Raw genomic sequence first — 24,351 nt, forward strand, 5'->3', positions numbered from 1 at the left:
CTTGCCTGGTCTCACTCAAGTGACCTCTTCCTGGCTCTTCCAACAAGTCAAGTTAGCTCTCATCACAGAGCCTTCCTTCTTGCTATTCCCTCTGCCTGGAACACTCGTCTTTCCAGGCATTCAAGTGGTAATTCTGTCACTTTCTTGAGGTATCTGCTCAAATATTACCTTGATGGGAATACTTCTCAGAATGCATTATCAAGAATTATTTACCCTACTTTCTTGAACACTATCCCATTATCCTGATGGAATTTTCTTTTTCATACTTATCAGTATATGAAATGATTTGCTATATTCTTTTATTATTTGCTTGCTCCAATAAATGTAAGGATTATGAAGGCATGGAGCTTTGTGACAGGTACACTAGCATATTTCCAGCGTCCAGAACAGAGACTAGAAGATAGTAAGTACCCAAACATGATCTGTAGAATGAATGAATAAGTAAATGAAAGCAATTATAAGTAGCTAGAAACTCACCAATTATGCTTAAGTCTTAATTTATAGTGCTATGCTATGGAATAAAGATAGTCTCATTCTAGCTCATTAAAGGTATGAAGAGCCAATGTATGTAAAGGGATTGGCTTAGGTACATTGTCATTTGAGAACTCTGAAGCCCATGCCACCTACCAAAGAGTCTGACCTTAATAAAGGGTTAATGGAGACACTCCGGCTGACTGATCACATATTTCACTAACTGAAAGGCAGCATACACTATTCCTTTTCCAGAATGATATGTAGGCAAATCACAGAAGATGCAGCATAAAGCTATCTCTATCTTTATTATTTCCTCCCTTTGCACTTTAAATCAGAAGAGAGGATGGTGATAAATCCATCACTCAATTCAATGTTTGGCCATTTCTAATACAAGGCTCCAGCCAGAATTCATAGTTACCTCTATTTATTTATTCCTCTGAATACGTAAGTAAAGAAGGAATATAGTAACATCCCTCTAACCTATGGAATCTTCTCTAATCCACAAATATGCTTTAGCTAATTTAAAAACAACCTCTCACCTTAATCGTACTCATGAACTGTACTGTGAAATTCAACACAAACAGTAAATGTGTCTCTCCCAAAAGAAAACTGCGGAAGCAAAAATTAGATGCCTAGACCTTAAATAGAGGTGGGCCATCTATGTATCCTATGTAGGATTAATCTATATAACAATAGTGATGCTTTGCAGTAATGAGGATCTTTATGTACATGAAAAAATATACTAATAACGAGTGGGAGTAACTCAACAATCATTGTCAGTAGAACCTTTACATGCAAGATCAAAGGAATAACAAGAGTGTGGAAGAGTTTAGAGGTGAAAGGCTTAACAGCGTTCACGGTCAACTAGAGCTCAGGAAGCCCAAAACACCTGCTCAGAGTACTTCCTCTGCTGTAGTATTTACCTTGGCGTCCTCCTATGAAGTCCTTATTCTTTTGATACATTTAAACTTACTCAAATAAAAAAAAATGGCATGAAATGTTCTTAAAATTTGTTGCACTCTAACAATTGACTGAACATTTAAGAAGAGATATCTACTTTTCTGATCACTGATAGAAATTTCAGTACATATAAACATATCCTTTTGTAGGTACTAAGCAGAAATCATGGAGGCTAAAATATAGATAAAAATGACAACTATGTAAATGCACACTGAAAGCTTATGTAAATTTATTGTTTTATGGAGAATGTTAATATTTTATAATACTTGATTTCATTTTATTTATTTAGTTACATTATTTTCACCTTTTTAACCTATAAAACCTAGCATATTTCAAGAATTTTATGCTGGAAGGGGTGTTAATGAATAGTTAATTAATACTCCATAGTAAGGAAAATTATAAAATTATTTTAGTGCTAATTAAATATCACACAGAACACTGTAGACATTATTTATAACAGATGAAGACAGGGAAGTATATAATCAAGACTAAAAGACATTTTAACTAAAGCGACTGAAGCAAAAAGTATTCATTTTTTAATTTGGCCCCATAACAAAGGCAAATTGTTATCATACAGAGACATTTTAGAACATTGTTTTTTTTATAACCATCTTAAAATGCTGACATTCTGAGCTAAATTTGATTATCAATTATTATAAAACATATACAGTCCCTGTTGTTTTTGATAGAACTTAGTTGTGCTGGGTTATAGAATTAAGTCACCAATAATCATAAGAAAACTAAATCTAAGTATTGAAATTGATCATCTTTTTTACTCACTCAGGCAATATATTAATTCATGTGTATAAAACTGAAAAAATCTACAAATATTGTAGGTGCTTATTTAATATTATTAAACTAAATTAAGTTCATATCATTTTCTAATTTAAAATTCTGCTTAAAATATTTTTTAAATCACTCAGTTTTAAAACAATTTCTGGATTGAAAAATATCTATGTTGTGTTTTTCGTGAGGTAACTTGGCCAACACTCTCTCCCTCAGAATCTTAACATGACCAACAAAGCCAAACTTCTGACTTAAATGACACACATTTCAATAGAATAGGATTGTACTAGGATATTTATATCTATTTAATTTAAGAAAGTATATTCACACACATCACAAACATCAATAATGAGTGTCTAATATATAGAAAGGTACTATTAACTTCATATTAGACTTGCCTTTTTTCCCATTATTAGGTGGGCTTGGTGTTTCTCCCTCATTGTCTTTTAACATTGAAAACAGACAATAGTGGTTAATAATTAAGGTCACTAACAATCCAAATAAAAACGAAGCACACTACAAAAGATGCAATCACACACTAGGGAAACAAATTCATGCATTAAACATGACATCTCACATTAATGAACACAAGAGTAAAGTATATCCTTCCCATCCTCTGAGAAAAGTAATAAAAACAAAAAATAAAATGAAGAATAGTCATTTTATAGTAAGTCAGAAAGATTATAGTTATGGTTTTATGCTAATTTGACAATCGATGTATTCACTAATGAAGTTAATTTTGAGGATAGGTGACAAACTGCTTCAACAAATAGGCTTTATCTTAAGGAAGTGAAAAATAAATAAAAGTATTAACTACCACTGAAGCCCCCAAACTTATAATTTCCTAAAAAATGACTTTCCTCTGGAAGCCAATTCATGAACAGTGTGAAAGCATTTCACCGCTCATATGGACTAAAATGAGAAATATAGGAATGGGCAAATAGGAAGACATTAATTGCACAGCTAAATTAAAATTAAATTCATTTTTTATGCTATTCTCTAAATATGTGATTCCTATAGCATTGCAGGAAAATGGAAGATTCATGACATTCTAGTAGTTAGAATACTAGATATTCAGAACAGAGATAGTTACACATTTCTAGAAATGTGCAGCTAAACTTGCCTTTATTTTCAAGGTCAGACACATTCTGATGATTATTCTTATCTTTATGATATTAAAAATAGTTACTGATAATCAGCAACTGCAACTTAAGAGGTCTTGCGTCTTATACTGTAAATACTGAGACAATGCATCCAGGAAAATATATGCACAATATCCATAAGGACATTGCTTCACACAGTGGAAAAGGAGAGAACGTAAGGCACATGAAGTACACTCTACTGTTCATGAAAGAAAAGTGATGATTTAAACATGATAAAATTAGGACCACAGTCATTCTTCATTGTTCAGTCTTGTTCAGTCTTCACTGTTAAATCTTTTTAAACTGACATCTTAGAAAAGACTAGGATTCAATTCTGTGTTTCAAATAAAAAGAGTGAAAATCTGATAAAAGAATTTAATAAAATAAAAAATTTGATAAAAGAAGTGTATTAATACATTTACTGATTATGTAATATTTGAAGTTTTAAAATCCTTTCAGGAACATGCTGACAAAGAAAGTGGCAAAAATTATGACATGTAAATAAAATAAGGACTTAAAAAAAAACCCACCAGAATGGAGACCCTCCCCTCAGAAGATGGAATGTTTAGTAAGAAATTATGATTGTCAATAAATATTAGAACACTATTGAGCTGGGATGAAGAACAGGAATATATGGTTAATTGTTCTTATTTTAGGAAAAGAATTTATGAAGAAAATTGTGATAGTCTCTAAAAGTTTTAATAGAATTTATATTCTACTCTACTTTACTTGTAATTTACCTCTACAAAACCAAATTCTTTAGAGAAGAAGCTAGGACTGCAATGTATTACTCAGTGTAACCCAGAGTAGGAACTCAGTTTTTAATAAATAAATGAATTGAATACAGAGTTAGGGTAAAGGATAGGCATGAATTTGATCAGAGGCATTGTCTATAATTTTAGTTTGATTTAAATACTAAAAAACATGTTCAGAAGGAGAAATTAAACATTCTGGTAAGTTATCTCGATTAGATAGCTTATGTAATATTTCTCCATTAATAAAATTAGGCAATGTATTTAAAAGTCAGTACTGAAAAACAAAACGTTCTTTATTGTGCATTTATAAATTTGGAGCCCAACATCTTATATGAAATGGAAAAGTCATACTTCTAAAAAATTCAGTTATTTATTTTAGACAAACAGTCTGACAGACCTGCCTTGACCTCTTCACCCTGCTTTTCTCCCCACTGCTCCTCCACATGCCCAGTCTCTTCATTAACTTCCGTATTTGCACAAGTGAAGAAAAAAATAAGACCAGATATGTATATTTGTTACTCTTGGTGACCAAAAATTTCAAACTATTCATGATACAATGAGTGATTATAGGGAGACTAAAAGATTATTTTTAATGAATTTCTGACAAGTTATGGAAGCAAATAAATAGTCTATAAATAAGTTATCATACTATCTTCTTTTATGATGGCTCTGATTTGTAAAAGAGAAATTATAGCCTCTAAAATATTTACGGTATGTGATAACTGTGTAAAGTAGGCAAAATACTTTGTCTATAAGCTTGATACATTCTTAGAAAAATAACATTACATATCTTTTCTTCTACAGAACCAAAAAAAAAATTATAAACTCTCTTTTATTTTCACAAAATGCCAGTACATCAAAGTTAAGAGAAAATTTTAAAAAATATTAATGCTTTAACTGTTGTTTAGTACATTGTACTCTTCTTATATTGTTCTTATTTTTTCTGGTTCTCAAAGAGACGATAACCAATACTGTACCATCATGAAAACCAACATAGCCAAGGTTTTAAGTTCACTTAATTAACAGACTAAAATATAACCAAAATCAAAAGGAATTAAAGTAGGAATTGTTCATTTTTTAGCTCTTGGACAGGATGAGAAAAATAATCACGTCATTACTTTGATTTTGAAATAATGCCATTAAATTACAAGTTCTGACAACTTTTCAAGAGATAATCCAAATAAAATTTGATGTAGACCAACTGACAGCCTATTTTGGATTACACATCTTTAACTTCAGCTGGAATTCGAAAACTTCTAAAAGAGGTATTTTTGCCCCCAATTAAAGCAAAGAAAATTACACAATTATGTATCTGCTAAAGTCTTCATATCAACATTCACAAAAACACTGCTGAAATCATTCATACGTTCAAGCAAAACAAAACAAACAAAAAATCCTTTTATCTCATACTGGAAATGATAAGGGCGGTTTTAGCTCTCCTTCCTTTTACTTATAAAAAAAAGTCACAGTGAAAGGGGACATTAAAAGAAAACTTTTTAAAAAATAGATTCTATAGGGCATATAGAATGTTAATTGACAAGCCCATTAAAAAATTCCTCAACCCCGACTTTCAGCTTTAGCTCTATGCTGACTTTCCAGTAGGTTTATTATTACAAAGAACAGAACTCACATCTCAACAAACTATTGTTATAAAAGATATTAAAACTGAATTTTTAAAAAATTGTGACATAAACTATTTCTGACATCACATGCCAACAAATGAAGTCAAAACTCTTTAAAGGTCTTTTAAAGTCTTTAAAAGTCCTGGGGAGACAAAAAACATTTCATACACATCACACAACTTTCTTTCAGTAAAGTACTTTTAAAATTATGTAACCCATTCTAATGCAAATAATTAAGAACTACAGAAATGCTGCTGTAATCTTGCCAGACAGCATAAGAAACCATTAGTCATAATAGCACAGAGTTGTTTAAAATCATGGTACATATTATAGAGAAAACCTCAATACTGAAGTCCATAAATCATTCAGTAACTAACAAGAACACAGCTATTCCAAGTTATATAAGGCAATAAAATATACTGCCCAAATGCGGTGCACTTAAAATTTTGTTACAAATAGCTTATAGAAATTTTAATAGAAAACACAATTTAATATAAACATCTATAGAATGACGAGATTCTTGTAGGGATACATTGTATACTATTTGAAGTAGCTTTTCAGTTTTTAAACAACGTTTCATGCATTCATTCAACAAACATTTATTGAGGGCCTGTAATGGGCCAGGCAATATTCTATGTGCTGGAAATTCATAAATAAATAAAACAGTTAACAATTCTTTAAACTTACTAGGTTAATTTTAGAAATTCTTTCATTGGCAGAGGAATTTTTATTATTTAGTAAATGTATGACACTCCACATATCATGATTCAATATTTTCTCTTGAGTCATAACGTAGTGTTGATAGTAAAACTGTACATGTTTAACTTTGGTATACTGTAAGCGGTCTTGGTACAACATGAAAAGTGATGCAGGAAATACAAACCACAATCACTATCTAATTCAACAACTTTCTTTTCTAGAAAGTCAAATTTAATGACTGAGAGATCATCATAAATACGAAATGAAATATATGAGGATAAGTATCACTAGACTGGGTGTACATCTTTGGTGATATAAACACAGACTGCAATTGATGTCTTTGGTTAAAGTCTTGCACAACATACAGAATTCTGCTTGAAAGGCATATTAAAATTTTTAAAAACCAGAATATTCTATCTTGGCATTTAAAGGAAGTTTCACTCTGCATTCTTAAGGGAACGAATCAAAAGAAATTTAACTCCTTGGTGTAATTTCTAAGTAAAACCAAAGTTGAATACTTCACCAAAAATGATAAAAGAAAATCATTTTACTCTCCATAAAAGTCTATACCATGGAGGGACATCAATTGCAGTTGGGTTTATTTTTGCTTGCATAGCCCCCCAAAAAGGCTGTCAGCACAAAACAAACCCTCCTTTATGTACAGACCTTCATAAGGTTCTATCTCCTTGACTCCATTGTCTAGGAAAAACAAAATAAAAACAAAACAAAAAAGGGAACCAAAGCACAGGGGTTAAAAACAACAGAAATTTCCAAAGGCATAAAATGTATGTATCATCTATTAAAGAAAAGTTAAATGGTGATTTAAGTATATATATATAAATATATATGTATTTGTTTTTTGGCAAAGCACATCCAGTTACTAAATAAAGGGACGATTTAAAAAAATGAGGTTAAAAATTATTATAATCTATCATCCATGCTTTTAGAGGCCCTTTATCTAAGGATTTATAGATGTTTGGGGAGTATGCTCATCTGTGTATAAAAAAATAGTGCTTCTTATGCAAAAATTTGAAAGTATTAAAAATATCAGTACAACATGCATCTTTCTTTGTATATTCATGATTACCTTTTCTCTGGTACTCCAGTTTTGAGAAGGATCACCATTGTTGTGCATCAGCTAACCAGTCCTTTGCAGTGTGTGAAAATTGATTTGGCTAGTTACTAATAAACTTTATGTAACTATCAACAATTACATACACTTAGTTGTAGCAAAGAAATAGCATCCCACTGCTTATCTAAGAGCATTAAGTTTACTTTTAAAAATGCATTTATTCAAATTTTGAAAATGTGCAAAAGCAATAACGGGAGGTCATTTCCCCCCAAATATTACAAATTTTAACTGCAAAATATATAATAATTATCAATATATTTATAACTATAACTACTAGCAAATGCGGCTAAGGCGTTCAATTAACAAAAGAAGAACACTAACACAGAAGTAGTAAAAAAAATATCTTGATTCACCTTAGCTTCCGTGTGTATTTCCTACATGACATAATTAGAAATAAAACTTACTTCTCTCCAATGTTCCCTTTGGCGGAAGTTGTGGAAGTTGTCGGCCCCTTCGTCCTGCCACTGGAGTACTTGACGGGCTGGTTTGGACAGACCCAGTACGAGGATGAGACCTACAAGATACACCATTGATGCTCATTTTCAGTAGGATGAATGAAGTCATTTGAATACATTTGGTTCATATGATAGTGTGCAAGTGCAATTTTAAAAGAGGTGTAGCTGCTGATTAAAAGGTTAGGAAAGTAGGACAAAATATGGATATTTGAATGATTGTCGAAAGATGTTTCTACTTTTGTGTCATATGCATACACACACACAGATACATGCACACAAAATCCTACAGTAACGTCCATGGAATTGTTCATGTAAATTAGTATTCTATCCATATGAAAGCAACAGGAGAGCTCTGCAGCTCAAAAAATGAGAGGTAATGTTTTACATTTCTTTCTACCAGATTTCAAATTCTCAACACTAACCTCCCTCCCTTTATGCAAGATTTTTACTCAGGCTTATATTAGATATCCCTTTATTAGAAAATATCTCATGATACTATAACTAAAACCCTGAACAATTCAGAATTCAACTAAAGATACTGGTTAATACGTGATCTTAGTATTGATAGAAAGAAACAAAAAGCTAGTTTTAGTTATTGTCATTACGATGATTATTCCAAAATTGATGTCTAATGGACACAAACAATTTCTCATTCTGTAGGAGAAGAACATGAGAGTTATGAGGTGCATTATGGGGGGATTTACCCAGGACTCCTGATCAATGAGAAATCACACAACAAATGCGGTCAGGACAGTTAAAAACAAATTACAATGGTAGCCACACACTATTATATCCGCTGAATATAAATAGTGTGCTTACACTGAAAAGGTTAGTATTGATCGTTACTAGTGATCAGCCAAGGATGATAGAAGAGACCATTTAGCTGCTGGGAAAATAAATAGGTGTGCTGGTGGGGCAAAGGGGAAGTTAGTCTGATTGATTTATCTTTCACCTCGATAAGGCAGGTGAAGGAGGGGCAGATCTTCCAGTCATTAATGAAGGCATCGACCTCATGAGGTTTGTGTCAGGACGCTCAGTGGATCGGGAGCGGGTGGTGGTCCGCTCTAGGAGAGGCCGTTGTTCTGTTGATCTGGATCTGTGATATGGCTGTCTATCTGCTGCTTCACAATCCCTGAAACGTTAGTCAGAAAGCAGCTCAGTTGATCTTTAGTGCCCTTCTCCTGTTTGGTTAGGATGCATCAAATCGATTTTGAAAAAGGTCATTGTTTAAAATCATCGAATTTGTAAAAACATATTCTGAGCGGGTCTCACTATACTTCGTCAGCATTTCTAAGGAAACCACAATCTGCTTTTGGTAGCAATTCCCAACGAAGAGAATAGGAGTTGCTCAGTTATTGTCAGTGACAAACGAAACTGCCGGCTTTCCAGAATGAACTCCCTACGTGGAACCGGTGACGTATGTGGAGTAGTCTATTTCGAGGAATGCAATGGCTTTTCCTAATGTTCCCAAAAGAGTGAAGGAAACCCTATAAGCATTAATTCTAAAGACCCAAAGGCAGATCGGGTGTTTCTCATTCTATACGCCATAAAAAGGCCTTTTGCATGAACATGGTATATTGATGCACCCAAACATTCCAACAAAAGAATCAAAACGTTGTAAGAAAACACTGCAACCTTGCAGGCTGTAGCCATATTTCAACACACCGTCCACAAGAACAAGCACAGACAACCGGTTAATCAGTCAATCTCTGCCACCCATCTCAAGGCACTTTAGCAATGCCAACAGATATCGTTCAGCAAAGTATTACTAGATTGAAATAGTAATGCTTCTGAAACAATGTGATCTTGACCACAAATAAGACCAATATCAAAACCTAATCCTTGTTGAAAGACATATACTTAAATTTAGGGAACCCATCATTATTGACTTTTGTATCCCTAGACCCTAGCATGCTTTGAACACCTAACATGTGATTGGTAAATGTTTTCTAACACCAGCCCCACTACCTGTGAGACAACCCTAAGAACACTCATTTGGCTCGAGAACTCTAAGGTTAACACTTAGGCCATATTATACTTCAGATTAAACTGTGACCACCCATCTAGTTTTAACCACAGTAATGGAAATGCTTATATATTATGGACTGTAAAAACAAACATTAGTCTCTCCCAAGACTAATGTAAACAACTTTCATTTTACCTACAAATTCTCCGAATCTTATTTTTGATAATGAAAAATGTGGGCAATTAAATAAGAAAAGAAAGGGCACAATTTCCCACATGTAACAAATTATATAGCATATAATTTTAGATCAGCAGGCATGAGATTAGATGACTTTAGGAGGTGAATGCTGGGTTTATTCTATAATATATCTTGTGATTCTCTTACATTTTAAATTCACAAGATAATACATAAATCAAACCATTTTTAAAAAATATTTTAAAATGCATGTGCCATCATATGATTCATTTCCTAAGATAAATTTAGTATTTTTAATTTTTTTTATTGTGTTATGTTAGTCACCATACAGTACATCATTAGTGTTTGATGTATTGTTCCATGATTCATTGTTTGCATATAACAGCCAGTGTTCCATGCAATCTCTGTTTTTATGTAAGTATATCCAGGATATCTCAAAAAAAGCTGATGTATACAAAGTGTAAATACATACACAATATTCAATTACTTTCAAAGAGAGATCTAAAAAAGGAAACCTGATGGTATAAATATTCATAATTCTATTTTTTTGTTTCTGAAAAACTATTTGAGAGAGAACACTTTTCTTTAGAAATAAATATGCTAAATAGTTTTTTAAATGTTTTTGGTGTACATATCTTTGTATAGTTTCATCACAGTCTATAAGCAGAAGCAAAGGAACATATATATATCTTAGATTCCTTAAAACCTATTTTTTGGAAAAAACCAATCTTTACCTTATTTTCAGATTTCCTATTATCTTAAGTTAATAATAAACTTTTCTTACTATATGACATGTACTGACAAAATTTTGTGGAATGTCTATGACTATCCCAGCAGAAAATCAGGCTAATCTTTCCTGTATTTATGCAAAATTTGATATCTTCTGATTCCATCAAGCAATTTTCCAAGTGAAAACTAAGATAATAGGATATACACTTTTACTTCTTTGACACTATATTTTAATAATTGAAATACATGATTGTGACTGAAATCCAGAGAATTATTTCAAATTTGTTGCTATGTCCTTAAAAGGATACTGTCACTTATAAAGCCAACAGTCACACTTTAGGAAATATCCTTAGAAAAATTTCTCTTTGGTGGAAAAGTTGTTTGAAGACTATGTCAATGTTTTAAATTTTGCTTATATTTCTTCTCTCCATTTTCATAAGTAATATGAATTATATGATTTCCATAGTGTGAAAGGAAAACTGGTTAATAAGTGAAACACAGACACACACAAAAACCCACAGTAAAAGGTAGCAATTTCCTAAAATGTCTACCATAGTTAAGGGGAATGAAAAGCTACCATATTTTAAACTTAGATCACACAACAGAAGAACAACACAGGCTCCCGGTCCCACAATTGGATAAGGATAAGCCTTACTATGGAAGAACCAAGACAATTACTGAGAAAATTGAAAGCAACAATGCCTAGGTCTTACCTATAATACCCAGTCTCAATGCAGGTTCTTTAAGGGAATGAGATATAAAACCTGACAATGTCTACCTAAATTCTTAGTGAATTTTAGTTTTCGGAGAAGAACTTAAAAATATTTAATTTTGAATGGTAGCCACTAAGATATAGGAACTATGCATTTACAAGGCACAAATATTTTAATACCTAACTTGGGGTCTATATTTCACTGTAAGTAGCTTTCTCTGTAACTGCATTTAATTTACTTGATTTTACTTTATGCATTTTAAAACATTCTTCTAAAAAGGATGGCCGTAAGTTTTACAAGATTGCCAAAGGGCAAGGCCTATAAAAAAGGTTAGGAACCGTCCACCTACAAAATTAAATCTTTCTTAGTAGGTGAATAATCTTGCTGTCTTTTAAAAAAAAGTGATATAAAAATAAAATTTAAAAAAAAATTAAAGAACCAAAAAAAAAAGTGATATAATATCTAGTGATTTACTGTCTTTCGTAGTTCGATTTTTAATAGTTTATATTTTGTAATGTGTGTACAATAGTTCAGATTTTTGCATGTATCATTTACCTGGATAAATACTGACCACTGCTCTGTACTATTTAGGGGCTCCTATTCCAAGGTTTGCAGAGGATCCTGCTTAATAGCCCGTCCACAAACAGAGATAATTCATCCTGACTGATAACACTGTAACAAGGACCAGGATTGTAACAACTCAGCTTTATAAGCCAATAATAGCACAAGCAGAATTTGAGCTAAGGATTCCTAAGGGAAAAATAATTTTATAATCATCTAGTGAAGCCGTCCATTTGAGTCATTTTCCCCTTCACTATAGTTGCTCTTGCAAAAGATTTTTTTAAGTTTCTAAGCATCTGGCACAGCTCTCTACTTATTTCACCACCTTTGCTATTTACTTTTTCTATTCTCACTTACAGCACAAGGTAGAGATGTAACGGAACAGGGAAGAACAGGGCACAGGGCCTTCTCTTCTATAACCACTTACATTAGACCATCGCAATGATTCAACTTCATAACAACAAAAGCTCAATGTAGAGCATCTCTGTATCTCTGTAGGTATGATAAAAGAACACTAGGAAAACTCAAAAAAAAAAAAAAAGAAAAGAAAAGAAAAGGAAAGAAAAGGAAAAAACAACCACCAGCACAATGCAAAATTTCAAAGTACTATGTAGATATCAGTGAAAGTTCTCCTAGAATGTGACTCAGAACTTACAGTCTGTGATTAATTAGGCTCATTTCATATTTAGATTGTAAAGATGCCATAAGTAAATATAATAGGTTTTCTTAAAAAAATGAAGCTATTTCAGAATTATTTTTTTCCTTTTAATAAAGAAATTATTTCTCTAATGCTGAAATCTTAAATTAAAAAATTTTTTTTCAATGTATCTCTGAAGGACAACAAGTACCTCTCTGGTTTGGAGCAAGAAATATCTTCCTTGTGTCCATACTGTATAATACAGAAAGCTAATTACCAGCAGAAGCAGTATGCTTTTGGTAAAATATATGGAATGTCTAGAGATTTTCTGAGAATTAACTGCATAACTGAAGAAATACATACAGGATAATATTTTAAAATTAGATATTTTAGAGCAACTAATAAAATGTAGATACATATTTATATAATATAACAAATAATTTAAATTGCATGACTCAACTCTATAATTTTCATGTTCACCATAAATTGTATTGCACAATTTAATTTTTTAAAAACTCTAGTTTATCCAAATAAATAAATACTGTGTATAAATAAGAACATTTTTATTATTTTGGTGGAAAATAGATTAATTTGTCCTTAGGCCTGAGAGTATCTCTTTACAGAACATTTCTCCTCATTTAAATGTAAATTCTGTATGTTAGTTAAAAGTAGTGAGTTTATTCAAAAATAATAGCAGTGTCTAGTGTCAGCCACATTAACAATCTAAGATGTGAAAACAGCAGTAATACATATAGTGAGGTGAGAAAGCAAGACACTTCTAAAGTAGGAATATTATTATTACCCATAAGCCTATCTTATCACCAAAAAGAGATGTAAACTGTTCTCATTTCTAGAGAAGCATTTTCTTAGAAATAGTCATTACAGGAGATAGCAAGAAGAAAATTTACTATCTCAATTTCCTGAAGAAAATTAGGGACAAATGCAATACTGAAAAATAAAGTATATTGTATTATTAAATATGCACACATAAAAACATAAAAGATGTAAATGTCTAGAGGATATTTTGAGTATTCTATTAAATATTTATAATATTCCTTATTATTTTTTATTTCAAAAAATAACAGAAAACCACAAATAAGTAGGATTATTTACTCAGCAGCAATTAACATGCAGCAAATTAATATATCTTCAAAATATATTTTTTTTAAAATCCAGAGATAATTATCATTTATAAACCATAAAATTCTTACTTTAATAAATAGAGCATTTTCATTCTCAGTGAATGTTGAAGTTTAATAACATTTGTCAACTGTAAGAAATTAATGTTGTTCCACCAAGGTATGGGACCCCTATGCTTTCCCTTCCTGGGTTCTCAAATTTTCCATAAAATAACACATTTTAAAGATGTATGTCTAAAGGACCAAATTATGCATTGTTACTGTACTATATGTATAAATGTGATGAGGCTTGGTCCTCACACTAGAATGCTATGTTCAACAGTTTCACCGATCGACTCTGAAAAATTCACAAACCTTCCTTTGTTCTGGTAGCTTTACATGGAGAGAGAAATGGTAGAGTGTGATGACCTCATACATGTGGCTGCCAGGTGCCCTTAGCTGCCACTTCATGTCACTCCCAATCATACAGTCAAAGGTGGTATAGTCAGAGGATTAATTCCCCCAACACACACACACACACACACACACACACACACACACACACAGAGTCTAACAGAGCAAGAGGTATGCAACTTTTCAAATGTAAATACCACCTCAGTCACAACAAATAACAATGTCTAATAGTCAATAAAAAAATGACTGGAAACACCAAAAACAAGAAAAATAGGGCCCATGGTCAAGAGACAACACAGATGTTGGAATGATTAGACAGAAAATTTCAAATAAGGTAACTGATATCTTAAAGTCTACATCAGAAAAGATGGACAAGATGCATGGAAAGATGGAGTAGTTTTGGCAGATAGATGGAAACCATCAAAAAGAGTCCAGCGGGAGACACGTGGTAGAGAAGGACATGGTGTGCTCTGGGGTCCCAGGCTGGGGTGGATTGTTGGGTGTGATGGAGGAGACTAGGGAGCAGCACTTGGGGGACACAATGAAGAACTGGTGCATTGTTTGAATCCTGGGCATGGGTCCCTAAGGACTTAATCTGGGCTGCTGTGGGATCCTGTCAGATGAGCATACTGGGTAATACCTGTTCTAGCCCAGCAAGAAGCTGGGCTGGCCTCTGACCCCACTGATACTCCTGTGGTATGCCTAGAATCAGATAACGGGAATATTATTCTCCAGAAACATGATGGTATCACAGTGGCCGTGCGCAATAAGGCTTCTTGATGTCTTATATCAAGTTCTCCAGCAGCCAGTCATCTAGGGACTTAATTTTACCTATGTTAATTATCTTATAAAGCTATTGAAGTTCCAGAAGTGAGGCCATTTGTTGCAAGTGCAATAAGCACTTTTCTATTCATTTTAGAGTAAATTCTTTTTACACTCTATGGATCGACTTATCAAAATATTAGTAAGGTGGGGTCATATTTTGAAGCACCAGGTCCAGGTCATTTTGTATACAGAATTTTGTTATCCTCAATAAACCACATTGGGGGGGGGGAGAAATCAAATGGAAATACTAGAAATACAGAAAGTAAAGTATGGCAAAATACTAATTAGAAAATTTTCCTGGACTCAGTTTATAGGGGTTGTAAGTGTCTAGTTAAGTAGTTTAGATAGGATTTAATTTTCAGTGAGAGTGACCTAAAGCTTCTGAACAAAGGGAATATTTATTTATTTATATATTTATTTATTTATTATTTTATTTATTTATTTATTATTTTATTTATTTATTTGACAGAGAGAGAGACAGTGAGAGAGGGAATACAAACAGGGGGGTAGGAGAGGAGAAGCAGGCTTCCCGCTGAGCAGATAACCCAATGTGGGGCCTGATCCCAGAACTCTGGGATCATGATCTGAGCTGAAGGCAGAGGCTTAATGACTGAGCCACCCAGGGGTCCCAGAAAGGTAATTTTTAAATAATGAATTAAGAAGCTGAATTAAGCAGTAATGTTTGAAATGAATTAGAGTAGGAACTTGTAATAACAGGGGTGAAAATAGGGATGAAACTATGGATGACAAAGTTTATAAAATCACGATGTACAAAATATGCAACATGCAGTATAGAGAATATACACAATATATGAAACTATACAAACAGAATGTTAGGGTTACAAGGAATCACAGAAGTCATATAATCCAATCTTTGTCATTTTAGAAATAAGCAAACTAAGGCTCACAGAAACTTGGGACACATCACACAAGTAGATGTTTTCTGAGCTGGAACTAGAATCAATCTTTCTTTAATTTAAAGCCTGTTCACGTCACTGAACTATAAATTCTTTGATAGCAGGGACTTTTTGTATTTTTTTTCCTCTCAAACATGTTTGACATCATCATGTGAATTAAATGTAGAAATAAACAAACCAAAGAAAAAACTTTAAATTCTCAGCCTCCAAAATGAAATGATGGCCTATTAGCAGAAATAAAAGGATTCTAGGGAGGAATAAAAGTAACTTCAGATTTGAACTTGAATTTGTGAGGGGTGGAAAAATATTCTGTACTGCTGTCCATCAGATAGGGAGATTTGGCCTTCAAAGGAGAGAGCTGCACTAGAGATAGGGTTTGAGAAGTCATTTCAGTATTGGTTGTTGAGTCATTATTTCAATACTATTTACTGAATTCATACTATGGGCCAGGAAACACACCAGCTATTGGAAGTGTTGGTTAAAACCACAGAGATGATAAGATATGGATCAATACACAGTCAAAAATTTGAGGACATGAAGAAATAGAAAAGAAGAGGAGATAGCGAACAATCCAAAGGTAGAATGAGAATCAGGATAGTAATGCATTAGAAAAGTTAAAAAAAAAAAACTGATTAATAATGGCAGGTGCAAAGAGGCAACACAGATAAATATGTACAAAAGCCTTGGCAAATTATAACCATGGAGAAAATAACTTAAAATTAAGTGCTGGAGGCAGAGGTCAAACTGTAGAGGGTTGAAGCTTAGGAGCTGATGAAGGAGTGTTGGAAGCATTCGTAAAAATACATACTCAAGAAACGTGACTTAGAAAAGAGAGTGAAGAGAATCGTTTTCAAAGTAGCTTGAAGGTGTGGCAGAATAGAAGGAAGATATTATTTAGACTTCATCAGTAATTCAAGAAGAAGCAAAATCATGAAAATGGGAGAGATTGAAATGCAAGAGAAAAAAGAAATAGTGAAGAAAAATTCCAAAGGCATTAAGAGAGGTTATAGTCAGAAACCCAAATAGAAGATGAGTTGTGATGGAAAAGAACATACTTGTAAGAGAGAAGACTGGTAACAACGCAAAGTTAAGACTAAAAGGAAGGTAGCTCAGGAGGTACGAGTTACTTGGGTTTGATCACGTTTACTAAGGGCTCTCAGTGCTACTTGCCGGATAAGGCATCTATAAGCAAACAGGAATCTCCTTCTCCCTTTGACTCCGCTAACTTTGTCAGAATCCTTTCTCTAACTGGGGTCTTAGTTATGGCCCCAAATACCCTGAGGTAAGACCATTTACTGCCTCTCTTCAAGCTCTATGGCATCCTTCATCATTACTCTAGACCCAGCTCAGACCCTTCCCAGAACCTTATTAAGTTCTAGCACCAAAGCAAGTCCCAGTTCTGGCACCAAAACAACTTACGGTAAATCTAGGATATTTGAAGTCAATCACTTCTACTCAAGCATCTTATCCCTGTCATCCTTAGTTTTCAAGTACAGGGCAAGCTCACTTGCCTCTGATGTCACTTCTCTAAATTCTTCATCTTCTGTACTTTCTTCTATAAAGTTTTAATCTCCTCTGTTTCTGTGAGCTATATTTGCAAAAATCCTTTTCCATCATTAGCAAACTTCTTTGTGTCATCAAGGAATGATTCTGTTCACAGAATGGTTTCTGTGTTTCCCTACCTTAAATAATATTTAGCTCAATCTTGCACACTCTGCTTCCAGGAAAGCTCACGTCAGCAGAAGCTGCTTATCCCTTCATACTTCATTGTACTTAGATCCAGAAGTTGGCTTCCTAGAGACACTCTGGCCATTACTTTCCTACCACAATATAAATGTCCCTATTCTATGAAGCATTCAACTTAGCTCGAACATCCATTAAAAGTTTAACATCCATTAAAATAAACATCCCAACTTGGGATCATTATCCCTTAGTCATTGATAATTTGGGGGAATTTGTTGTCAGCCATCTTCTTTATCGTAATTCCTATGGTTATACTAGGAGATTTTAGTGCAAGTGCAGAAAACTCTTCAATAATCTTGAACTGCAACATCTTCAAAACTTCAATGATCCTCACATTTTTCCTGAATTACTCCCAACCCCCAAATTACTGTGGATCTTAGAATCCAGTGAAACTATTTAAATCCAGAAACACTAAACTCCAATATCTCAAATTCTGATTATAATAATTAATGCTGCCAGGTGTCTCATAGTCTCACTCTCACTTTACTCAATCCTCATTTGATAACTTTTTGTTCCTTGGTGTCCCCAATTCCTAACAGTATTATCACTCCCTTTGCCTTCCTTCCTTTTCCATCCTAGACTCTTATGATTGGTCATTGACCCACTCCCAGATCAATACTCAGATTCCCTTCTAATCCAATCTTTCAAACATTCATCAGAACCCCAAAATTGGTTCAATGCTATAATCGGATTTCTCTACATCTAGACAACTGGGTATAGTTGAAGCAAAACATAAATTCATCCAGGTTGACAAAGTCATGGTTTCCAACTTCTGCTGTGCTGATATCACCAATAATCTTTTTACTTTTCCCTCCTCTGTTCCCATCACTTTTTAACCAATGACCATTTTAAACTTCCTCATTTCCAATCAATCATGTCCAACCTTGGGCCCTCCCACTGAAGAATTTGTCTCAAAAATAATAACCATAATCTTGATGTATAGCAACAACAAAATTGAGGCTATCAAACCTAACTATCTTCAATTTAACAACCTTTTTCTAAAAACTTACTTAGTTTCAACTCTGTTATCTATTTTCTTCCTGTCTCAGAAGGAAACAAGAGCGTCTTTCTGTTTATAAACTCCATCTACATGTTTAGACCCATCTCCTGCCCTAAGATCTTTCTAACAGTCATCCTCTCCTTTTTCTGTATTTTCAATCTAACTTTTCCTAAAGGATCTGTTCGTCCAGCCTCAAAACTCATGATGTATTTCATATTCTAAAAAAAAAGAAGTCTACTTTGATATCACTTCCAGTATCCAGTATTTCTCCTCCACATTCTGAAAAAAGCATTCTGTTTTTTTAGCCCCCAGGCAGGCCTCAGGCCTCGGTAAGCTGCTCTTTTCCATCACCCCCTTTAGAAATCATTGTAGATGATGTCACTGATGATTTCTCACTTGCCAAATTTAATGGGCATTTTTCAGTTATTATTTTTCCTGTTGAAAAATAATTTCTTCCTGCTTTAACTTCTATTCTGATAGCTCTATTCTTCTCACCTTTCCTTCTCTAGGTTTCTTCCTTTATCTATCATTTAAATATTTATGTTTCCCAGAGTGGAGAAAAAGTCCTTGGCCTTCATTTCACAGGTTGTTTCCCCAACTGATTTCACTTTTCTTTTTGTAGCTACTTACTGTTATCAGTGAATTTACTCTCAAATTACTTTATATAGCTCAAACTTCTTTAAGATTTAAAATTATTGATTTTACTCCTTGCTGGAGGTTTCTCCTTAACTCTCTCAGTAATTCCAGAACTGAACTTGTCTCTCACATAAACTAAGTTCTCTCTGAACATCCCCCCCACCCACCTCTGTTAAGGTGCCACAAGCATCCAGTTACCCAAACTATGAGACTCATCGTGTTTCTTGACTCTTTGCTCCCCATCAACATCCAAATGCTATTATTTACCATGTATTATTGATTTCAATTGATTAAGTCTCTGGTCTTCTTTCTATCTCTCCATCTATTACCTTACTTAGTTCAGGGTCTCAAAGAGTTTTCTGCTGACCAAGACCAAGCCAGCAAATATCTTAATGCATGCTTTCCTTTCCCACACACTTTTCTCTCAAATCAACCATCCATAAAGTCTCTAGAATAATTAGTCTAGAATGAATAAATATATTATAATCATGTCCTAATTAAAACTCTTTGAAGTACCTCTATCACTTAGTCCTAGATTCAAATTCCTTAACAGAACATACAAGATTATCCATAACTGGAACCAACTCTTATCATCCCAGATTCATTTCTTGTTATTCCCTTGTGCCTTGTGGATAACACTCCAATTGCACTAAAACATGGTACTTACTTCTTTAGTGACTTTGCTCATAGATTTCTTTAGAATTCCACTGACATCCTATCTTAGCTCTATATAAATCTAAATAATTCCAATTCCTCTTTTAAGATATAGTCTAGTTGTCTTCATGACATCTTTACATGAAAGTCCACCATCATGCTGATTTCTCAGTATGCTGTGGATAGCTTTAAGTTGAGATAAATACTAGGGGGAAAAAGTAAGGTATGAGGGTAAATTTTTAAAGATAAAATGTATATTTCATAAAATAAAGGCTATATCTTAATAAAGGGATATTAATAAAAGGTAACATGGTATCTATTCTAAATACGTTTGTTTAAATGTCGACTATGTTTAAAAATATAGTGACTCAGATTTGTACTGATTAGCATAACCTGGTCAGAAGAAAAAGAGTTTTGATTCCTAATATTAGTTGATATTTGTCTCCTGAAATAATATAAAAAGTTTAGCAACCATTATTTAAGCCTCTATTCATCTGTTCCAAAGAGATAGCACTCATAATTTTTCATTTTACAATGTTCACATAGAGAGATTGGTGATTCTGATTCTTCACGGACTGGGGATGCCGTGTTTAATTTACTCCATTCGTTCCATTCAGAAAATTGCAGATTTCATATAGTGTAGTATAGCTGCACTATAGTTCACTTGGAGCTATTAACATATATTTATCCCCAGAAGGGGAATTTCCAGACCATGACAGTAAATGTCACCTTGAAATCTGGGCTGGGAAACTGGACACTTAGAGAGTTGGCACCACTTTCTTTTCTTTCTTATTTCTCTTTCTTCTTTTTCTCCCTCTTTCCCCTTTTCCCTCCCTCCTTCCTTCCTTTCTTTCTTTCACAATTCTCGATAAAGAGGTAACTCTTCCTTTAAGTGTTCAGCTGAGTTGGGAGAGTTTGGAAAATTTAGTTCAGAACAATTCTGCAAGAGAAAGAGATTGATCCAGATTTGAACTCTGTCAAATAGGTCAAAGGAGAACAGTGTAGCAAGGGAATTGGGGATATTTCTAAGAATGGACTCAACCTCTGGATACGTAAGGAAGCTAAGTGGAGACTAGCAGGGAAAGGAAAAGGGGTCAAGAGCATGGAGTTCTCTTTTGAGATACAAGAGCTAGGGAGGTAAAAGTAACTCGGTGAAAAAATAATATGTATTCACTTTATATTTATTTATATAAAAATAATTTATATAAATACTTATACATCTATATCATGTGTAGTTCTGGTCCAAGAGTGAAGTGTTCAAATTAAGATTTTAGAGGTGTAATAATTTCAAATAATGTTAAGATTCAGATATGGCCATGGCAGTGACGGACCAAAGTAGAATTGGGGAATAAAGTTTACTACCTCCACTTTGAGACAGCCAGGGAAGTGAGTGACTGCTGAATAGGTCACCCAGGTGAACACTAACATTATTCCAGTTGATCGCAGGAATTATTAGAAGTTAGACTAAAGCCAGGTGCTGAAATCTTCAGTGAATAAAATAGTATAAACAAGAGGTCACCAGATGATCTCAACATGGAAGGGTTGTGCTCAGTTGCATTACATACAAAGGTATAGGGGTTAAATTAAAGACAAAACACCTAGAGCATTATGGTAATAAACATAGGAGAATGGATACCTGATTATACCCTCAATAATCCTAGAATCTCATAGTGGATTGAGGTGAGGGTCAGAAAGACTGAGTATCTCAAAAAGTTATCAGAGTGAAAACAAATAACAAAGTCACTTTTAAAAAAGCAAAGGAAGGAGATGTTAAACTGAAAATCAGTATTATGTTAACTACTTCCGTGAAAGAGGCATACAGATTCAATAGGCAAAGATTCTACAGATAGATGCAGTAAGTAAAATCATATATTCTGGCTTTCGGTTTGGGTAGTAGACTCATGGGTGTCATTTTATCATTACGCTTTGAAATGTACACACATTCTTCTTGGTATATCAAACTGATAATGACAAAAGATAGTATTTTTAAAAGCAACTAAAGAATTTCATTCTTACAAAATCCACCCAGTTTGTCTGGGAGTAGGTACACAATAGTCTCACAGACTAGAATCGGGCAATTGATGGCAAATCTTACAGTGAGACACTTGATTACTTGCCTTCTAAAACTGATTTTCTTAACTGAGTCTTACTTTAATATAAACATTAATGATATTGTGTTTCCTGACCACAAAATAAATCATAGCATAAAAGGCAATTCAGAAACATAATCTTGCAAAATAGGCCAGCTAGGCTAGGGTTCAGAATTTGAATAAGTACATGAACTTGATAATCAACCCAGAGCTGATTAAGAACTGATTCTAGCATGTTGGCTCATTGAAAAAATAAATATGAAGCAATCTACTTATTGTAACTAAGATGAGTAGAATGTAAAAAAAACTAATGTGGTGCAAGATTTTAACTTACATTTAAATGAAGATACACCAGCGTAATTAGAATTAAGCCTATAATCAGTAATGTCTCATTCATGTTATCTACTTTAAGAAAGGTCGTGGTCAATTATAGGGACAGTTACAGAACTACTTCCTTACATTTTTGTAAGGTAATTGTATAATTGCTGCAAACCCAAAATAGAATGTAATATACAGCAAAAGTAAAAATAAAAAAAAAGAATTATTTAGTATTAAAACAAAATAACAGAAAAGAGACTGTGAAGATGCAAAAGACAATAAAATACAGCAATAATCACTACCTATAATAAACTGGAAGGCACTAAATTTCAATTATATTTACTTAAAGACATCACAAAACTTACATCATCAGCAATCTATCGTTGGTATTATCTCTTATGTTTCCTTCTATGTTATCTATATGAATTTGATCCTTAGGAATTTACCCATTAGTTTCAATTATTTTTTAAACTCTTTTATTAATAACTCTTAATGAATTAAATGAATAGCACAAAAGTGGTCATACATAACCCAGATCACTCTGAAACAACTGAGTACAGCATTTAATTCTTTATCTATACTCCCCGAACCCACTACCACATTACCCCTGCCATTCTCTTCTCTGCCTGCAGGGCCTCAGAGTATCACAGAACTGACTCAGATCCCTAAAGCTACATAAAGCCTGGAGAAACTGAAAGCTTTTAGAGAAATTGTTTCCTTTCTCTTTCTAGTTCATCCTTCTTTCTGTTAAATGCCAAGTAACTGATACTTCCCTTCGATATAAGGAGAATGGTGTTAAAGTAGAAATGAACAAGGATTTTCCCACAGACCCAACGTTCTCCATGGATCATCTATGACCAATTGGAGTAGATCCCATCCACCTTTGACAAGGTAAACTATAAACTGATCAGTTCAACCTAAGCACTTCCAGGACTGACTCCTCAATGGTGGGGGGGAGGGGGAGGTGGGGAAGAAGACTGTAAAGATATGTAAAAACCAGTGCTGTCTAGATACATAATTATGAAGGTGGTCATATATATATGTATATAGTAAGGATAATATTTCTATATTTCATGAATAATCGTATATGTCTATATCAAAAGCAGAAATAGAAGTGAATTATATCATATTGTTAGACAGGCACATGCAATTCTATGAACAGACTTAATTGTAAGAAAAATATACCTGCCATCCCTGTGATGATGTTCAATGTTCTGACTGTATCTGGAGCGAGGTAGAGTAAGAAAATGACTGCAAGCATGGCAGAAACAAGAATATAAATGAGACTCGGGAAAGAAATGAAAAGGTATAATTTAATTTTAAAAAGTGAAATTCAAAAAAGATAAGCAGATAGTAAGCAAAGCAAATGATAATTGTTACTAGAAAGCTTGCCCTTTCCTCCCAATGTCCATTGTAATATGGCAGGGCTAAAGGTTAAAATAGTCCAAGTATTCCAAAATAAACACAACAAAAACATAGCAAATCAAGATTTAAACAAATCATATTTCAAAATAAAATCTTGTCGGTTATCACTCAAACATCTCTAGCACCATCTAAAAAATGTTATACAATACAGAGTTGCTTTCCCTTTTGAGGAGGAAAGATGGGAAGAGAAAAATAATAAAATAACAAGAAAGTTGAAGAAGAAAATAATTAAAGAGGTAATTTCTAATACACACAGGAGATTCTATAAGATAATTATTTCTTCTTTGATCATGAATAAGTAAAAATTATTAAAGGGCTTAAAATTCCATTTAGTAAGGAATAAATTGTCTTGAATTGGTTATGACTTTTATTTATTAGGTTCATT

The 24,351-nt window shown here is 33.4% G+C and overlaps 1 protein-coding gene across 35 annotated transcripts in view; it reads right to left on the minus strand.

Moving 5' to 3' along the window:
• LOC111146851 (regulating synaptic membrane exocytosis 2) overlaps positions 1-24,351 on the minus strand; it is a 591,447-nt gene that overhangs the window by 196,654 nt on the left and 370,442 nt on the right. For 12 of the 35 annotated variants that reach the window (XM_022502564.1, XM_022502576.1, XM_022502574.1 and 9 more), the window contains 2 exons: positions 8,978-9,157; positions 7,975-8,084 (listed from right to left, as the gene is read on the minus strand). In XM_022502564.1, coding sequence (XP_022358272.1) covers positions 7,975-8,084; positions 8,978-9,157 — 290 coding nt within the window. Of the gene's footprint in view, positions 1-4,514; positions 4,581-7,086; positions 7,138-7,974; positions 8,085-8,977; positions 9,158-23,726; positions 23,793-24,351 lie in introns of all 35 variants that reach the window. The other 23 variants (XM_022502568.1, XM_022502561.1, XM_022502562.1 and 20 more) reach the window with 7 other exon arrangements.

The sequence above is a fragment of the Enhydra lutris genome, unplaced genomic scaffold (genome assembly GCF_002288905.1).
Source record: "Enhydra lutris kenyoni isolate GAN:26980312 unplaced genomic scaffold, ASM228890v2 scaffoldscaffold14, whole genome shotgun sequence".
In the NCBI taxonomy this organism is placed as follows: domain Eukaryota; kingdom Metazoa; phylum Chordata; class Mammalia; order Carnivora; family Mustelidae; genus Enhydra; species Enhydra lutris.